This window comes from Brachyistius frenatus, unplaced genomic scaffold (assembly GCF_029030835.1).
Source record: "Brachyistius frenatus isolate BFR_SWC_R1_liver_20210118 unplaced genomic scaffold, ASM2903083v1 Contig_54, whole genome shotgun sequence".
Taxonomy (NCBI): Eukaryota; Metazoa; Chordata; class Actinopteri; family Embiotocidae; genus Brachyistius; species Brachyistius frenatus.
Genome location: NW_027210653.1, coordinates 2,413,101 through 2,429,599, shown reverse-complemented (window position 1 = coordinate 2,429,599; position 16,499 = coordinate 2,413,101). Strand labels below are relative to the sequence as shown.

Sequence of the window (16,499 nt, the reverse complement as noted above, 5' to 3'; positions counted from 1 at the left end):
CACTCTGGGCCACTGATCGGCCCTGTCTGGACTGAAAAGACTTTGATGGGGCAAAGAAGGGGAGTGGGGTGCTGCACAGAGAAGTTAGTGTCTCCTGGGCAACCGCTCTGATTGTCTGTCCCTGCCCGAAGTTCCCCATAACACCCCACCTACTACCCCAACCCACTTTTTCTTCCCTTTATTGGTTGTTCACAAGCCTCCATCCTGGGCAAAGGGGACTAGCTTTTGCATTGAAAGTCTCTTTCTGATAGTTGAGGGCGCTTTTCTCCTGGCTGACTTGAAAAAATGCAAGGTCAAAAAAACATCTTCACACGAATTCTCAATCGGAGACTTTTGTGTCTCCTGTCTGAACCTTCTTTTTCTTCTTTTCACTACAGACCCTGCTGTCTTACATGACCAGTCCGGCAGGCAGATGGGACAACAGTGGGGTTTTCTAGCAGTTACGCTAGTACGATGGCGAAGAAGAGGGTGCAGCCATTGGATGGAGAAGTTCAGGCAGCAGGGAGGGCCTGCTTTGTACAGCAGGACAGTGAGGTACGGTGTAGTGGCTGGGATAGGGGGTGAATGTACCCATTTGTCTTCATTTGGTTGGACTGGCAGACAGGGTGGGGGTGGGGAATCTATCCGGGAGGAGTGGGAGGTGCCGGTCCTCCAGTCAAGTGGCCTCTGGGGGATTTGAAATGCATTTGGGGTCCTCCCCAAAAGCCTGGGAAAGTGTGGGGAAGCTGAGATCTTAACCATAGACTAATGACACAGACTGCAGCCCTTAACCAAGTGCAGCCACAAACGCAAAAGTGAGTCTCCTGCTGAAATACACAAGAAAAGCCTTTTAAACACAATGCCTACGCTTTACAATGCAAAATAAAAGGCCCTGTCCGTTTTTTTGACGGATGCAACAGTGCAAACTGTGACACAAGCAAATTAAACACACTGTAGCAGAGCAAAGGAGGGAGTTGTAAATTTTGTTGAGAAAGAAAGCATCCACATTTCTCAGTGGCCTCTGCTCCAAGTTGCCTTGTTTCCATGGAGATTTATGTACACATGGCACACAAAAGAGGGCTAAGGAGGTAACATGGCCTGTTTAAGCCTCAAGGTATTTGCTCGAGCAAAGCCCCGCTGCTAATAACACAAGCTTCATACTGAGCCAGGCAACCTGGCTGCACTGCACCCAGGTTAGTGTTTGAGAAAGCGCAGGAGGGGAGAGATGGCAGAGGAAAGTCTGATGGAGACCACAAACAACCAAAGATCCCGGAGAGCGAGTAAAGACATAAAGAGAGAAAGAAACAAAGCGGGAGTGAAAGAAAGAAAGAAAGAAAGAAAGAAAGAAAGAAAGAAAGAAAGAAAGAAAGAAAGAAAGAAAGAAAGAAAGAAAGAAAGAAAGAAAGAAAGAAAGAAAGAAAGAAAGAGAGAGAGAGAGAAAGAGAGAAAGAAAGACTGCACAGCAAAACATAAATAGCTCCCGGGTTAAGAGAAAAAGGATTGGGAAGACATTTAGTGGGAAGCGGAAATCAATAAGGCAAGCGGTGAAGCTGGGAGGGAGTTCTAAGTGGATTAGATTGAGAGAATGTGTTCGATAGGTTATGGCTCTGAGAGAGAGGTAGCCAGACACCGCGGGCTCTATTGCATACTAATAAGGAAGCCAGAATGGAAGCTAAGCACAGGGTTGTACAGTTCACTCTGAAGACTTTTTCTGTACGGCTCTGGCATCACTGGTTAACGTTTTCCCCACGATTTGTATTTTACGGTCTTGCTAAGTTTGTTCTGAATGTTCGCTTTTAAAGATTCATGTCCAAGAATAAAATTCCACTCAACTTCCACAAAAGCCATCCTTGAGACTTTTTCTAATATCATCTCAGCAGAAAAACTCAACAGTTGAAGGCAAGTGAGTAACTTAACCTAAAAAAGTCAAACAGTGGTGTCCTTAACGCTGTCTACTTACAACAAGTTTTGTTTCACACTTCTGGCATGAACCCAGCCACCCTTTCTCTGGCCGAGTGCCTAAGCCTGGGACAGCTGTCATGGTCAGAGTCTCGGACTTGAGGGAAAGCCAGGGAGCCAGAAAATAAAAGAGACCGGGAGAAAAAAGGAGTGAGAGAGTCATTTGGCCGGGCAGTGTGCCGCAGGGGTGATTCCTGATGGCAGAGGAGGATAAGGGGATACGGGGAGGGAGGGTTCAATGTTGTGCTTAGTCACAGACCTCCACTGTGACCCAGAAGGTCAGACCTCCACACTGGCCGCCTGACCAAAGCCTCCGAGGCAGCCAGGCGGAAAACAAGATGCAAACAGCTACCCCAAGTAGTTTGGTGAGCAAGGCAGTGGCCGGTTTCGGAGATAGCGACCAGCAGCCCGACTACCCGGCCTGACGGAGAGGAGTGAGGGGTGAGGGGAGTGTGGGAGGGAGTCAGTGGTGCCTACTCCCCCTCACTTAGGCCAGTGAACCAAGGGACCACCAGCTAGACCAGAAGAACTGGCAGGGGAGTGGAGACAAACAGTTGCCAAGAGACCACCGGTGATCCTGCGACCGCTGTGGTTTGACCCCGATTGAGGAGGTCAACAAGGGGGGCTTATGAGCAGCTCCCCTCCACCACCTCCCCTGACCGACAACACCCCCACCCCCTAGGCAAAAAGTCTTCCTCCTCCACGTGCCCCGAGTCTGCAACGGCGCATTTTTCACCGATCTGTTTTGCTCAATTAAACTTCAGAGGACACCCTGCCACATCTCTTTGCAAAGGTCACGACCCCGGGGGCGGAGGTTAAGTCTGCCGATTGTAAAACAAGGTCTCCATTAACATGGCAGCGTGTATTCGGAGGTAATCCATCCATTTCCACAAACTATCATGACGGTGTGAAGGAAAAAAAAAAAGTTACATTACTGAGGGGGGAAAAAAGTCAAGGTAATGATGTTTTATGGCTGTGTTAACTTTCAGCGCCAGAGTAATGGGAAGGCTGCTTGACCTTGACTCCTTAAGTCTCCCATTGGACTCCCTCAGCAACTCACTTCTGTCACTGGTTGTGAGGAAATCCACTTCCAAAATGTCTAGAAATCTTTGCAGTAATTTATAATTATATTTACAATTGAGGATTATTTCCAGAACAATTAAAAGATTCCTCCAAAATTCATCGGCTGGATGGTGAATGAATGTTAATCACCTGCTTTTAAAATATATCTATATATCCATTTTCCTATTTTATTAATGACATGCATATCTATTAGGAACAAGGGATATAAATGTAGAATTGAGAACTTTTAGAGAATACAAGAACTATATCTCTGCAGTTCTTGAGCGAATAGTGATGAGCAGCTCACAAAACCCAAATACAAACGAGGCCTACAGATTTCTGACAAGTCCCGACACGATGATTGTCTCCATGCCTTGTTACAACTATTCCATCAAGCTGTCGGACTGGATATGCAAAATATGAATCCAGGAGGTGAGAGGTGATGATTCAAGGAAAAAAGAAAAAAAAAAAAGAATTGCACTTCTTGTTTAATCAGGTAACGATAAAGCATTGGAGCACCTCGGCAGTGTGAGAGAGTGTGTGTGTGTGTGTGTGTGTGTGTGTGTGTGAGAAGCCAAGGCCTTGTATTGAACACGGCCTGCCAGTTGGCACAATGGATGCCACAACCCCCACTCCCAGCCCCCAGCCTACTTCCCAGCGGGCATTCATCTGGGCATGCACATGGGTGCTACAGCCCTGCCTGGCTGGCTAAACGCGTCTGTACCCCAGAACAAGAGGGCTGAGTGCCCTCTCAAAATTCACCCAGGACACTCGCTGCCAACCCGCCGACCTTTCTCAGGCAGCAACCCGCCGCAATCAGAAAACAAATACACTCTGGACTGGATTTTTTTTTTTTTTTTTTTTTGCTAAGAAAAAAATACCGTTGAAGTAAATAACGGCAGCAAAATAATTGAATACGCAGCAGAAGGGAGACCCTGCCAGATAGCAGGACACGGAGCGCAATATTAAAAGCACGGTCCGAACACTTTTTTTTTTTTTTTTTTTTTTTTTTTTCCAGCATTTCGCACAAATACCGGATTCAGTTTCAGGCTGAGCCGTTTGCGAGTTTCTTTGTGTTTGATTGTATGTTTGTTTGTTTCGTGCAGTTGCAGCAGAACAAAGGCAGCGGCTTCCATTCTGCCACTGTCAAAAAAAACTTTCCAAACGTGCCCACTGCATTGCGGATGCCAACCAACGAATCAAAGGCACGCTGCAAGCAGACAAAGAGAGTTTGATGCCAACCTCCCAAACCTCTAACAACCATTACTGGTGATTTGCCTGCCTCCCTGGCACAGTGTAAAACAAAATGGCGCTGCGCCGCACGCTACCACAACATGGCTGCATTGTCTGCGCGTTGGGCATCGCTTGGCGACTTAAAGAAAAGGAAAAGACGCTTTAGCGTGCAAAACAAAACAACCAAAAAAAAACCCACAGACATCTCTGTGATCCCGGTAGAAGAACGCTATTTTGTATTTGCCAAAGTTTCAATCAAGCGAAATTTTGAGGACAACGGTGAATAATCACTGTTGAACCGTAGTGAATATATTCAATAGCAAAACCGAACATTATGTCCCACATTTATTTCCAACACTAAAATTTTATATATTCTTCTCAGTAATTTGCTCTTCAACTCTAAGTAGAACATTTTTTTTTCGAGCGCGACATCGCTTAAAATGTATAACACGAGCTCTAACTTATCATTTAAATGGTGTGTATTGTGGAAAGGAAAAAAAAAAACGGACTAAAGAGCCGTTCTCAAGTTGGTACTGAACAGTTAAAAAAAATGCAGCAGATGCAAACTACAGAAGCGGTGGCATCCTACAAAAGACACAAAAGAGGGTCTGATGCCAACCCCGGTGCCAGTGGCAACCATTATTGTCTCTGTGCTGTGCCTTCTGCTTTCCCTGGCACTTATCAAACACAAAATGGCGCTCAGGGTTTGATGATAATGAGCTAGCCATACCACTATTTCTCCCTTCAATAGCGATGTATCGGTGGTTATTCTGTGCCTTTGCCATAGATTTAATACAGGGGAATTTCAGCTTGGAGCGTTGCAGGGGGATTCCTGTGGTGTCAGCAGATAAAGAGAGGAAGTTTAAAACTGTGAATGAATGAAATTCAATCACATACTGTGGCAAACCAACAATACAGGAGACACAAATTTAATTTTGAGAGGGATGTTCGAGGTGTTAGCCTTCTAATCTGCTGTCCAAGTACGATTACAAAATACAAAGATTAGAAAATGTACAACATCTATTTAAACAATAGCTTCTTCAGATCTATTTAGACTTTGATTATTGAATCCGAATCTGATGTTTCTGTCATCAAGCTGTGAGTGAAAACCTCCCAGTTTACAGCCTGGAACTGGCTGCTTCTAAAAAAAAAAAAAAAAAAGTATTTCCAGTGATCAGATTTGGCTGAAATGTTCTGTGCTGGATCTGAAATGCTTCAGTAAATGTCACGATGATTTTATTGGTGTGTGCCATGTCTTCTGGTTTAAGCATCAAAGCAAAAATTTAATTATAGTAATTTCAGTTTTGAAAAAAATGATATTAAGACATCTATTAAAAATAATGTGCATGTCAAAACCTATTTCACTACCTGGCAACCATTTATTGATCCTCTTCTTGCACTCTGCTAAAAAAAAATATTCATGATTCAGTGTTCACACTGAGCACATCGCTATGTTTCAGGAAGTAAGGAAAGAAAGAGGTTGCCATTATAACACCAACACAATCACACATTAAACACAGACACAATAAAAGTTTGACATTTCTGGCAAATATAAACACAAATCTAAAGTTTAAGCTTTTGACTAATGCCTAGCTTTAATGTGACTCCAGATAGAAATATGTGTTTTAACAAATGGATGTTACATTTTTTTTTTAATGGTGACAAAATATGAGTTTTGATTTATAACTGAGGAATTTTAAAATGATGTTACATGGAATTATAGGGACTGTGGGGATGAAGGCTGTGATTTTTAACATATTGAGGACAACCTCAGCTTTACAAAATGTGCTGTTGATAAACAGAAAACTGGAACAATAAGGACTTTATAAGAATCATGTGATGCAAGTCAGTAGATTCAGTATTTGGAAAAATATACCACTGGTGGGTTCATTTCAATTTGGCCAGTTTATGCTGTAACTTTTCACAAATGTCACGACTTAATTTCCAGGCGAACACAGCAGGTATATAGTGTGCATGCAGTCGTACGAGCCTGTGGGGCTGTGTGTGTGTGTGTGTGTGTGTGTGTGTGCGCGAGATAAAAACGCATCCCGTCAGAGTTACAGTAACTGAATAATTACTGAAAACTGAGTAGGAGCTGCTGCTGCGTTACAAAAGGGCAAAGACATTTAAAACGTGCTTTATGCTGATTACACGTTTTCTTTTTGTTTAATATTGAGCCTTACTTGAAAAGATTTGTAAAAATGATGCTGTGTTTGTACAGTACCGACTGTTACGTTTCTTACGTTTATTTGTCTGGCAAATGTCGTGGTGATTTCAGCCAGTCGAAGCCAAACTGCCAAGAAGTAACACATGTGAACCCTGACCTCGCCAAGCCATCGCTCACACATGCGCATTAGCTCTCACACACACACACACACACACACACACACACACACACACACACACACACACACACACACACACACACACACACACACACACACACAGTATGAGCTTCAACCTACCTTGGTCCTGGACATAGTATGCTAGAAACAAGTCCAGCTCCTTGACCGATACTGTTATGTGGTGTGGCTGGACACAAAGTGCTGGGTTGGTGCAATGTGGAGACTTGACGAGGCGCTCGCCGTCTGTACTTTCCAGAGGGATGCCTTTGAAGAGGATGACCATCACCAGGTCCAGACGCCAAACTTTGTCGGCCTGCCGCAAACAGTCGATTCGGCGGATCTTGCCCTTCTGGTCCGGGTTGGATAGCACACAGCACGGGGGCTTCTTGCCCGTCACGCTGAGGACAAAGTCCTCCCGGTACTCCTGCCGAATGTCCTTACGCAGCTTGGCCAGCAACCTGGATGCCCATTTCTGCTTCACCTCGGGCTTCTCGCTCAGAAGCTCGTCCTTCACTGCGCGCTCCTCGTCCTTGGACATCCGCTTCTCGTGCTTCTTGAAGTACTTGCGTTTTCTGGCCTGGAGGTTGAACCACGTGTAGGCAATGGCACGGACATGAGGAAGAAGTGCCTCGATGAAGGGATGAAATTCATCCTGGAGCATCCAAGAGACACAGTGAGGAGAGGGAGGAGAGAAGGAGAGAAATGTAATCAAACATGGACAAGAAATACGGGTTTATTCAGCTACTAATCTGAGGCAGAAGGGAAGTAAGACCACAAACAAAAAAATCAAAACAACAACAAAAATCACTCCTAATCAGTCATATAATGTTATTGGCAGCTAATTTAAGCTGAGAATTTTCTCTTCATATAGCAACATTGATGTTACCATCTTAGCTGTATCTGGACGTAGTACAGGTATGAGAAGGAAATTCCAGTGTATATATATCAACTGCCGGCACTACAATAGCACCAAGCCCGGTGGCTGAATGCACTCGTGGCTCCGCTCTCCTTTTCCCGAGCATGCTCTGAGCAGGACTCCTGTATAGCTGCTGCTGCAGCAGAGAGCATGCGCCCCACACACAGTTGCATTTCTCTTATCAAACTATCCGCATTCCTCTGTGAACTTATCCCATGTTCACTAAGAACAGAGGATAAGCTGGAAAGGCCAAGCGAGATGCAGCCACAAAATAGGAAGTTAAGGAGATTCCCGTTCTCCAAATACACACACACACACACACACACACACACACACACACACACACACACACACACACACACACACACACACACACACACACACAGCCGCGTATATAGTCTGCGTGTACAAAACGCAAAGAAAACAGAAGCAGAGGAGAAAGGCAGCACGTCTAATGAAGCAATAGTGTGAAAGGTATTTGTAAAGGTTGAGTTAGGACTTGAAAAGAAGTTCATGCCAGATTATTTCAAGTGTCGGGGTTATCACAGGGAATGGCTCTTGCCTTGCTTCATTCCTACAACTTCAGATTTGTCAGTGGCATTAAAATCCGGCTTCTCAAACATACTTCTCAAATGTTTCACATCAGCTTCAACCTAAAAGAAAATTCTTTGTAAAACTATTTTTTTCTGATAAATTATTAGAATATAGTAACAGATTCAGATTCATATTAAAGAAATAATTTAACACAAATGTTACCTTTTCATTTTAATTATAGTGTAGTCTACTTAAAACCACATTTTCTATATTTATAAACTAAAGGAATATAGAAAATAAACTTTTTGCAACTTTTTCATTTGACAGAATTTCCCTCAATTCCTTGTGAAGAAAATCCTAAATGCCGATATTTCTACAAGAGCTGAGTGGCCTACGGGTTTTTACATCTGAAATACATCAGTAATTTCAGGGCAAATTACAATAATTTCTCATTGCTTGTTCTGTGGAGGTGGAGGAATGCACAGGACGGTCTGGATGATTTAGGATTCATCAGAAATTACAGCTGCTTTAAGTGAGAAGTGGAAACATTAAATTATCCTTGTTTTAGCTCATTAAAATGTCATATTTAATAAGTATGCGCAGCCCCTTTTAAGCAGGCTTTTGAGGAGTTAAAATCCCATATTGTTCCTTTTGTAAGCAGTCAGGAAAAGAAGGCTAGAGGAAACCCCAGAAATCCACTCCCTATCGGTGCCTGCCGCTGGTGCTCCTCTGAGAAGCCACATTTCTAGTCTGCACTGCACGGGCCAATAAAACTCTGCTGCACTACAGTAATGTCAAATTATAATCATTTATTATACAGGAGAAGTAAACTTTATACTCTGCACATTCTAGTTTTTAAATGTGATAGATTTACTGTGGATAGTAGTACGAGTCGTAGTCTTTTAGAGACATACAAAATATAATTCAGAACTTCTTTTAATGCCATCTCCTCGCTATAAAGCTGCCAATTAAAATTACAAAAGTAAATGCTGGTAAATGTGTTCTGCAGCAAGTGTTTCTGAAATCATTTTCACTTCTGGTTTCCTGTTCAAAAATCACTTAAAATATTGTGTTAATTTTTTTTAACCAGGCTAAAGCCAAATGCTGTAAAGATAAATGACTTGGCCAGGGCCTATGCAGTGCACTTCATCTGCGGCCATAAAAGCACAATCCTCTTAAGTACAAACTAAACCACATCTCAGTCAATCACTTACTTATGCCAAGTAAAATATAAACAGTAAAACTGAGTCAGCCAAAACAGTCAGCTACTCTGTCCAACCGCTGAATCAACCATATCGTGTGTTTGATCTTCCTACAGTGAAAGTGGCTTTATCTTCCTCCAACTTCACTAAAGTATATGGGTTTTTCTCTAAATAAAAATATACACTTGGGGAAAAAATATATATAAACAGAGCTCAAGCAAGGCCGGGAAGTGTGTGTGAGGTTATTGGAGGACGCCAATAACCTAATTAAACCCGAGAGAAAATAAGAATACCTGTGCCAATTGTACAAGGCTATAAAAAGACAGTCTATCGTAAAAATCATCTTTCCGCATAACTTTTAAGATGAACACTTCAAGGACTCTTAAATTATAAATCATTAGTACTTTTGTTAGAATCCAAGATCTCAAAAGTAAAAAAAAAACAACAACAAAAACACGCCATCTATAGCACAAATATATATATTTTAAGTTAGATATTTTAATTTCTAGTCGTTTTAACGCTATTTTTTCACTTACAAGACAAATCTGTATTATATGTATGAATTATCGAAGTATTTCCCACGCAGAGCTGACGCTGCACTGTCTTGGCGCACACACGCACACAGAGAACTTTCAATTCTTAGACCAGTGCATGCAAGAGAGGAGGAGAAGAAAAAAAAAAAAAAAAAAATCACTAATATTCAAATCAGAGCGATTAAATGGATACAAAAAGACACAAATACCTGAGTTAGACAGATCGGGGAATACATGACGAGACGGCTACACAGAGAGTGACTGTACTTGGACTGATTCCTCTGATCACTTTATCGCGCCATTCCTGGACCGATGTGCACCATGCAAGACTGTGGAGCAGCTATCCGCGTGAAACAAAACCACAAAAAAAAAAAAGAAAAAAAAAGGAATTATCCAAGGACATCCATGTGTTTTTGCGATCCAAAGATTGTCGTCACCGCAAACAAAACAAAACAAACCAAAAAAAAAAAAGGAGATTTTTTCTCTCTTTTTTTGTGTCTAAGTTGACATGCACGGTATATAAGCACTTGCAGATTGTACTCGTAGAGCCGGTGGGGCTGCTGCGTACTCCTCTCTACTGCATGGGCTCTTTGCGCGTCTCGGTCGCTGCGCTATCTCCTAAAAAGCATTACGGGGAGCTTTTCAGAGGGCGCCGAGTGTGTGATGTTCACCCCCGCTTTAACCAAACTTGATATGAAATCGACCGGTGCACCTTCGGTGCTGCGCGACTCCAGCAAATCAGACCCAACTTTTTCTCTTTTTTTTTCACCCACGTAATTACACAGTCACACTCCTCCTCCTCCTCCTCCTCCTCCTCCTCCTGCTGCTGCTGCTGCTCTTCCAAACACACAACCCATATCCACCCTCCAAGCACCTTCTTCTCCTCATCGGCTGTGACAACCCGGCATACAATTCATTTACCCCGTCACTTCGAGCAGAATTATTTTATGAACTACGGGGACTTTGGACCGCAGAGCCTCGGTCGCATAAGGCAAAGGGGTGGTGGTGGTGGTGGTGGGGGGGGAGATTTTTTTTTTCCCTCTGCCACCCTTTACCCCCCCCCACCCCCACCCCGAGCTCCCGTGTCAACAACACACACACCGTTTCCAGTTTAGATAATTCAACGGCAGTGTCTGCGGTTCACAGTGAAAACAAAACGTCAGGTCATTTTAGTTCGCCGGTCACACAAGTTAAGCAAGGGCACAAAGTCGGTTCATGACGCCTTTTAAATAAATAATATAAAAGTTATTGAAAGAAAAAGAAAATCGAGGGGAGAGTGCTTTTTTTTTTTTTTTAAATAAAAGAATTAATATCTAATTAATAGAATTAGTCACTGCAGAATTTAGCCTACGTTGTCCTACGATACCTACCTTAAACCGAGGTAGTTAAAAGAAAACACATCGTTTAAAATCTTCCACACATTATCATTAGAAGAGGGCTTCTTCTTTTTTTTTGTGTTAATTGAAAAATGACATTTTGTAGTATATCAGGAAGTAGAATAACTCCTTTCTTACTTCTTTTTTTTTTTTGAAGGAGATATTAAGTCAGGTGAAATATTGTAGGAGTCATACTGAAAGCAGTGGAAGTGTTACTTTGTTTCTGCAGTGTGCGTGTGTACGTGTGTCCTACAGAGCTGTCAACAGTCCACATAGAGTTCATTTGCCAGATTTAGGGGAATGTGGTTGTTAACATAGGCTGCCGGAGAAACTGTGCCAAGTTCAGTACAATTTTTTTGGCTCAAGCGTGCCAAGTGTTGTGGTCCGTGTTAAGTCAACCCACTTCTCCACATTTTCCCATCGTCGCGAGGACAGGACATATCTTACAAAAAAAATATATATATATTTTTTTTAAATAAATATATATATATATGGTATCACAAAGTCTGTTCACACAACATTTGAAAGTAGTAATAATAATCCATGTTCACGTACCATTGCACTGTACTGCATGGATTAAATAGGGAGTCCTGGAGCCTGGTTGAAACACACAAGCCGGTAGCTTCACATTTCTCACGCTCAAACTTTGTGCTTTGGAGGGGTTTTTTCTCTTGCAGTGCTCGCAACAACAAAAAAAAAAAAAACACCAAAAAAAAAAAATTACAAAAAAAAAAAGTCAAAACCGGAAGACAATTCTTGGCAGATAGCGGTGCAAAGAAGTTAGGAGCACCTCGCCTTTTTTCTCTCTTTTTTTTTTTTTTTTTTTTTCCCCCCTTGTCTTCCTTCCTCTTCAATTCTTACTTTTTTTGGATCGTTTTTTTGGGGGGGTTTGTTCAGTGAAGTTGAACGTGATCCAGAAGAGGCTGAGTTTTCGGCACTGGGTTGGTCTTCGCCTTCACTTTCACTGTCTGACTGACTGCCGCCCTCCGGCTCACACAGCAGTGACCGTCAAACCGGGCGGGATGTAAAACAGGGCAACTTCCGGTACAATGTTTCCAAATAAAATCTTTCTTAGCAAAAAAAACAAAAACAAAAAACACCTCAATTAATAGCAGGAGTATTTTCTGAAACAGACTATATAGACAATAAAAGATCCATCTAATCTTCACCGTTTTCTTTAGAAAGTTTATTTGAGCTTTGGAGCCGTCCAGTACAATCTGTGAACCTAAAAAAAAATCTCATTTTCTTTGTAGTTAAATTGCAGTATATTCTTTTAATGTCCCTTCCTATTTCGTCTACTATGAAATGTGTCAATACGTATTTAAAACGGTTATTCGTGCAGATTAAAGCTGAAGTGGCTTCGCGCTGTTGTCAGAAGTGGGGAAAAAAAAAAAAAAAAAAACCCTGTCTCTTATTTTGAAAGTATATTCTTCCACTTCCCGGGTGTTGTCGAGCTGTTTCTCAGACGCTTGACAGTTTGGGGGTTTTTTTCTGCAAGGGTGCTTGCATTCTTGTCGCTCATTGGCCAGCAGCGGTGGCCCCGAGACTCTGCACCCTGGGCCCCTCACTTCCGCTCCTCTGACGCGCTGTTTGCGGCTTGACCGAGCCGCTGCTGGACAGCCGGGCTTGAATAGCGATGGAGTTACCGAGTGATGATTAAAAACACTACACACCCGAGTCAAATACTGCTTTATTATATACGGTGCTGGGAATTATTATTACAAGAGGAAGTACTGAGCCACCTAAGTATGTTCCTTATAAAAGTAGGGTGATGAAGATTATTTTCTTCCCCAAAAAAAAATTACTGTGATTTAGAAATTACTTGGAATATATGACGCCACTAATTTTTTTTTCACTTTTTATGATAAGATTTCACCAATCAGCCAAATATTAGAAACAGAAATTGAATTGAAAGCACCGATATTGCCACTATTGTACGGTAATATGATCTCAACATGAGAGTATTCTAATAAATCAGTGCTGTTATGCTGCTCAGTGTGAATAGTAGCAGCAGTGGTAAGCAGTTACAACAACAGTCATCACACGGTGCCATATTGCCAGAGGACTTGACTGATATGCTGTCTGAACCTTTGTCGTGCATAATCATGCATTACCGTCTACTGGGCATGCCATCCATAACAACAGCTAAATTTTTGATTTTATGACTTGAATGGGAAGTTTCACAATAGATTTGACTTCTCTTTCATCACTGTTATCGTGACATTAACACACTGTTTGCAACATCTGAAAATGTCACTGTTGCCATGTGGGTCCAGTAAGTGAATCAAATCCACCTAGTCCTTGCTTGAAAAAGACATTAAAAAAAGAAAAAAAAAAGAAAAAAGGCTAAGAGCATTCAGCTGTGGAGGAAATGGCTGATCAATGATCATTTTAAGCACAAATTCAGTTTGATTGCCAACTGTCCGTGTGTCTGTGTGTTTTGGCAGCCTTGAAGCCAAGTTATTTTCTGTAATGAAGCTCAATAGTTATTGTCCTCCTTACCGTTGGCATGTTTTCACCCTCCTTCAGACCATCACTAAATGAAAAGCACCGTATTCCTTAAAAAAAAAATTGGACCACATTTGGAATAGTTTGATTTGCATTCAATTCACATTGTCTGGACTTTTTATGTAAATGTTTTACTTTGAGTTACTTTCACTGCTGTTCATGACTCCATGAAGGTCCAAATCCTTATCACAAACACTGACTCCACACTCTCTGCCTCCATGAATCCAGCCTTGTGTCTTACAATCTCCTGGTGCACATGGTGGCATGAGCTCCACACACAGATTCATCGCTCTGAATGTGGACCTACCGCCCCCATGTGGCCACAAACGTAACTGACAGCTACTTAAACTGTGGTCCAATATTAAAAGGTGGCCTGGTTTAATTAAATTTTTAGGATAATTTACAGTATAAATTATACAGTGGGGGGAGGGGAGGGGAGGGGAGGGGAGAGAAGGAGAGGGAGAGGGGGGGGTGGCACAGTAGTTCCCTTTTTTCTAAATTATGAGACAACACTGATAGGAAAAGAGCAGGTGTAAATAATATCGTTAGCAGAGGCCCTGCTCAGCAGGTGTCAGCTATTTAAAATTCAGCAATCATTCATTTTATTATCTACACTTCTGTTCGTTCTGACATGTCATCTGGGATGACTTTTTTTTATGCGACAGTCCTACTGTATGTAATGGGGCCGTCCACCAAACTGTCTTTCTTCGAACCATTCGTGGGCAGCATTCTAAAGGTGTTACTATGGTGACCAAAATGGTCATATTATGGTCTTAATATTTCTGTTAACACGTTTGACATTTAATTTAAATGAGCAAAAGCATACATACCAATCCCGATTCTCAAAAATGTACATGTTTTGATGTGGCAGTGGCCAAGTGCTCTAAAATTAGCTGCAATGTAAACGTAACCATATGCTGTATGCGGTAATACCCTGTCTTCACCCAAAGACAGCTGGGACAGACTGGAGCCTCCCAGTTAACCTGTTCAGAGTAAAGTAGGTGTAGTTAATGGATGGATGGATGGATGCAGTGATAGGACAAAGCTGCTGCTGTTGCTACTGCATCGGTTACCCGAGTGTTTTTCTCAGCAAAACATGAAATAGATTTAGATGCTTTTGTTCCTTAAATTTACATTGTAACCTCGAGACCAGTACTGTAGGTCTGATGTCACTTTCTTACCAGTTGCACCATTTCCTATGTTCTTTCATAACGCGTGTTTTCATAACAAGACAGCAGGTCAGCTGGTCTCTGTGAAAGCCTCCAATATTCTAAACTTTGATATGAACTTTCAATTAAGTGCTCGTCCTCACAGTGATGTACTCCACGTCATGGTCTGTCCCCTGCTTGCTGAAATGCATCTTAAAATCCATCCTCCATTATAAAAGCACATGTTAAAATAAACTTTCGTGCAAAATAAACAACAACACAAACTTGATATCATGGCTTGAAAGCAAGTTAAAAAATGTCATCTGAAAAAAAGCACATTTAGTACGTCAACATTAAATTAACATATGCTCTTTAGTCACTACAATAGAAGATGACTGAACAGAGGACTTAATAGAGTGAACACCAGCAGCAGGGCCTGAGCAGAGAGGGGGGAATTTCTTATTTCAGCTCGTATATCACAGAGACAGACATACAAACCTCAACTTAAACCCTGGTGATGGGCCACAATAAAAGCTCGCCTGTTGTCAGACAAGTAAATAAATATTCAGAGAGAAATGTCAGCCTCTGTTGCCTCTTCAGCATGGGAAAAGCGCGGGCTGGACAAGGGCTCTTTGTCCAATGCTAAATTAACACTGCCGAGGGTGCACAGAGAGGTGCACTTGAGGAACGCTCTTCTACTCCAGGCAGGCTGAATACTTTCTTTCGTTATTCATCTCAGTGAAAAAATAACATTATTTTTGTGACCCATTTTGCCCCCTCCCTTTTCTCATCTTCAAAATCCAAACTGAAGTAAAATTGGATTTAAAATGATCAATGTTAAAGTTTCAGGCCTCAAGGATCACATTCATCCAGAAATCAATGTTAGTGCCAAGGATGCGCTTGACATTTTTTCTTTCAAAAACTAAATAAAGGCTGTGGAAGGCACTTGACAAGATGTTCAGTCCTGCAGGCAAAATCTTTTCATATTTTTCCACAATATCAACAAGTTGAATCAATCTTAACTTGGCCACAGTCACAAAAAGACACAAACCAAAGTCTACAAAATGATGCCACTTCAGGTTAATTCAATTTTGAAGAAGAAAATGATTATTTAGGTCAATCAGACAAGATTGGAGTTCCACACAGGACAGGACAAAAGAGCTCCGCTTACCATCCACCACGTCTGGGCTGAGATGTCATAACAAAGCTGCCATTTAATGGACCTCTCAGTCAGTTTCCCGGCCATCACTGCACTCTGATCGGACGCTGCCCCTTGGAAGATAAGGCACCTAATCAAAGGGGCATCAGTAGAGGCATGCCGTGCCACATGTAGGCCAGTCCTTGACAACGTTGCATTATGGGAAGGAAAGAAAAAAAAAATCAGCAACAGCTTGACCAGTGATTTGAACCTGACTGTGGTAATTACAAGAGCCATGACCCTGCAACCCTCACCATCCCCCCTCCTCCACTAACCTCCTCCCCTTTCTGCCCCCCCTTCCCTCTCTTCCACTTGTTGTACAAAGATTTATGAACATGTAAATAGATTTGCTGCAAAAACTGCCACATTTAGTGTCATTCAAATGCATTTAATGGGATTTGATAGACTTTAGAAGTAATACAAGTAAAACAGTTAAGTATTTACTTTGCTGTTTAAAATATGTTGTGTGTTCTTCTACAAAAATATATCTCCCCACATCAAACGTG

The 16,499-nt window shown here is 42.0% G+C and overlaps 1 protein-coding gene across 8 annotated transcripts in view; it reads right to left on the bottom strand.

Moving 5' to 3' along the window:
• The window catches only part of LOC138624738 (nuclear factor 1 B-type-like), a 73,357-nt gene extending 57,335 nt beyond the window's left edge, over nucleotides 1–16,022 (bottom strand). For 2 of the 8 annotated variants that reach the window (XM_069705203.1, XM_069705204.1), the window contains exons 1-2: nucleotides 15,967–16,021; nucleotides 6,699–7,230 (exon numbers count right to left, since the gene is read on the bottom strand). In XM_069705203.1, the coding sequence (XP_069561304.1) occupies nucleotides 6,699–7,230; nucleotides 15,967–15,969 (535 nt within the window). In that variant the 5' untranslated portion in view covers nucleotides 15,970–16,021. Of the gene's footprint in view, nucleotides 1–6,698; nucleotides 7,231–9,972; nucleotides 10,724–11,694; nucleotides 12,099–15,966 lie in introns of those variants that run through there. The other 6 variants (XM_069705202.1, XM_069705207.1, XM_069705205.1 and 3 more) reach the window with 4 other exon arrangements.
• Nucleotides 16,023–16,499: the final 477 nt, after the last annotated feature.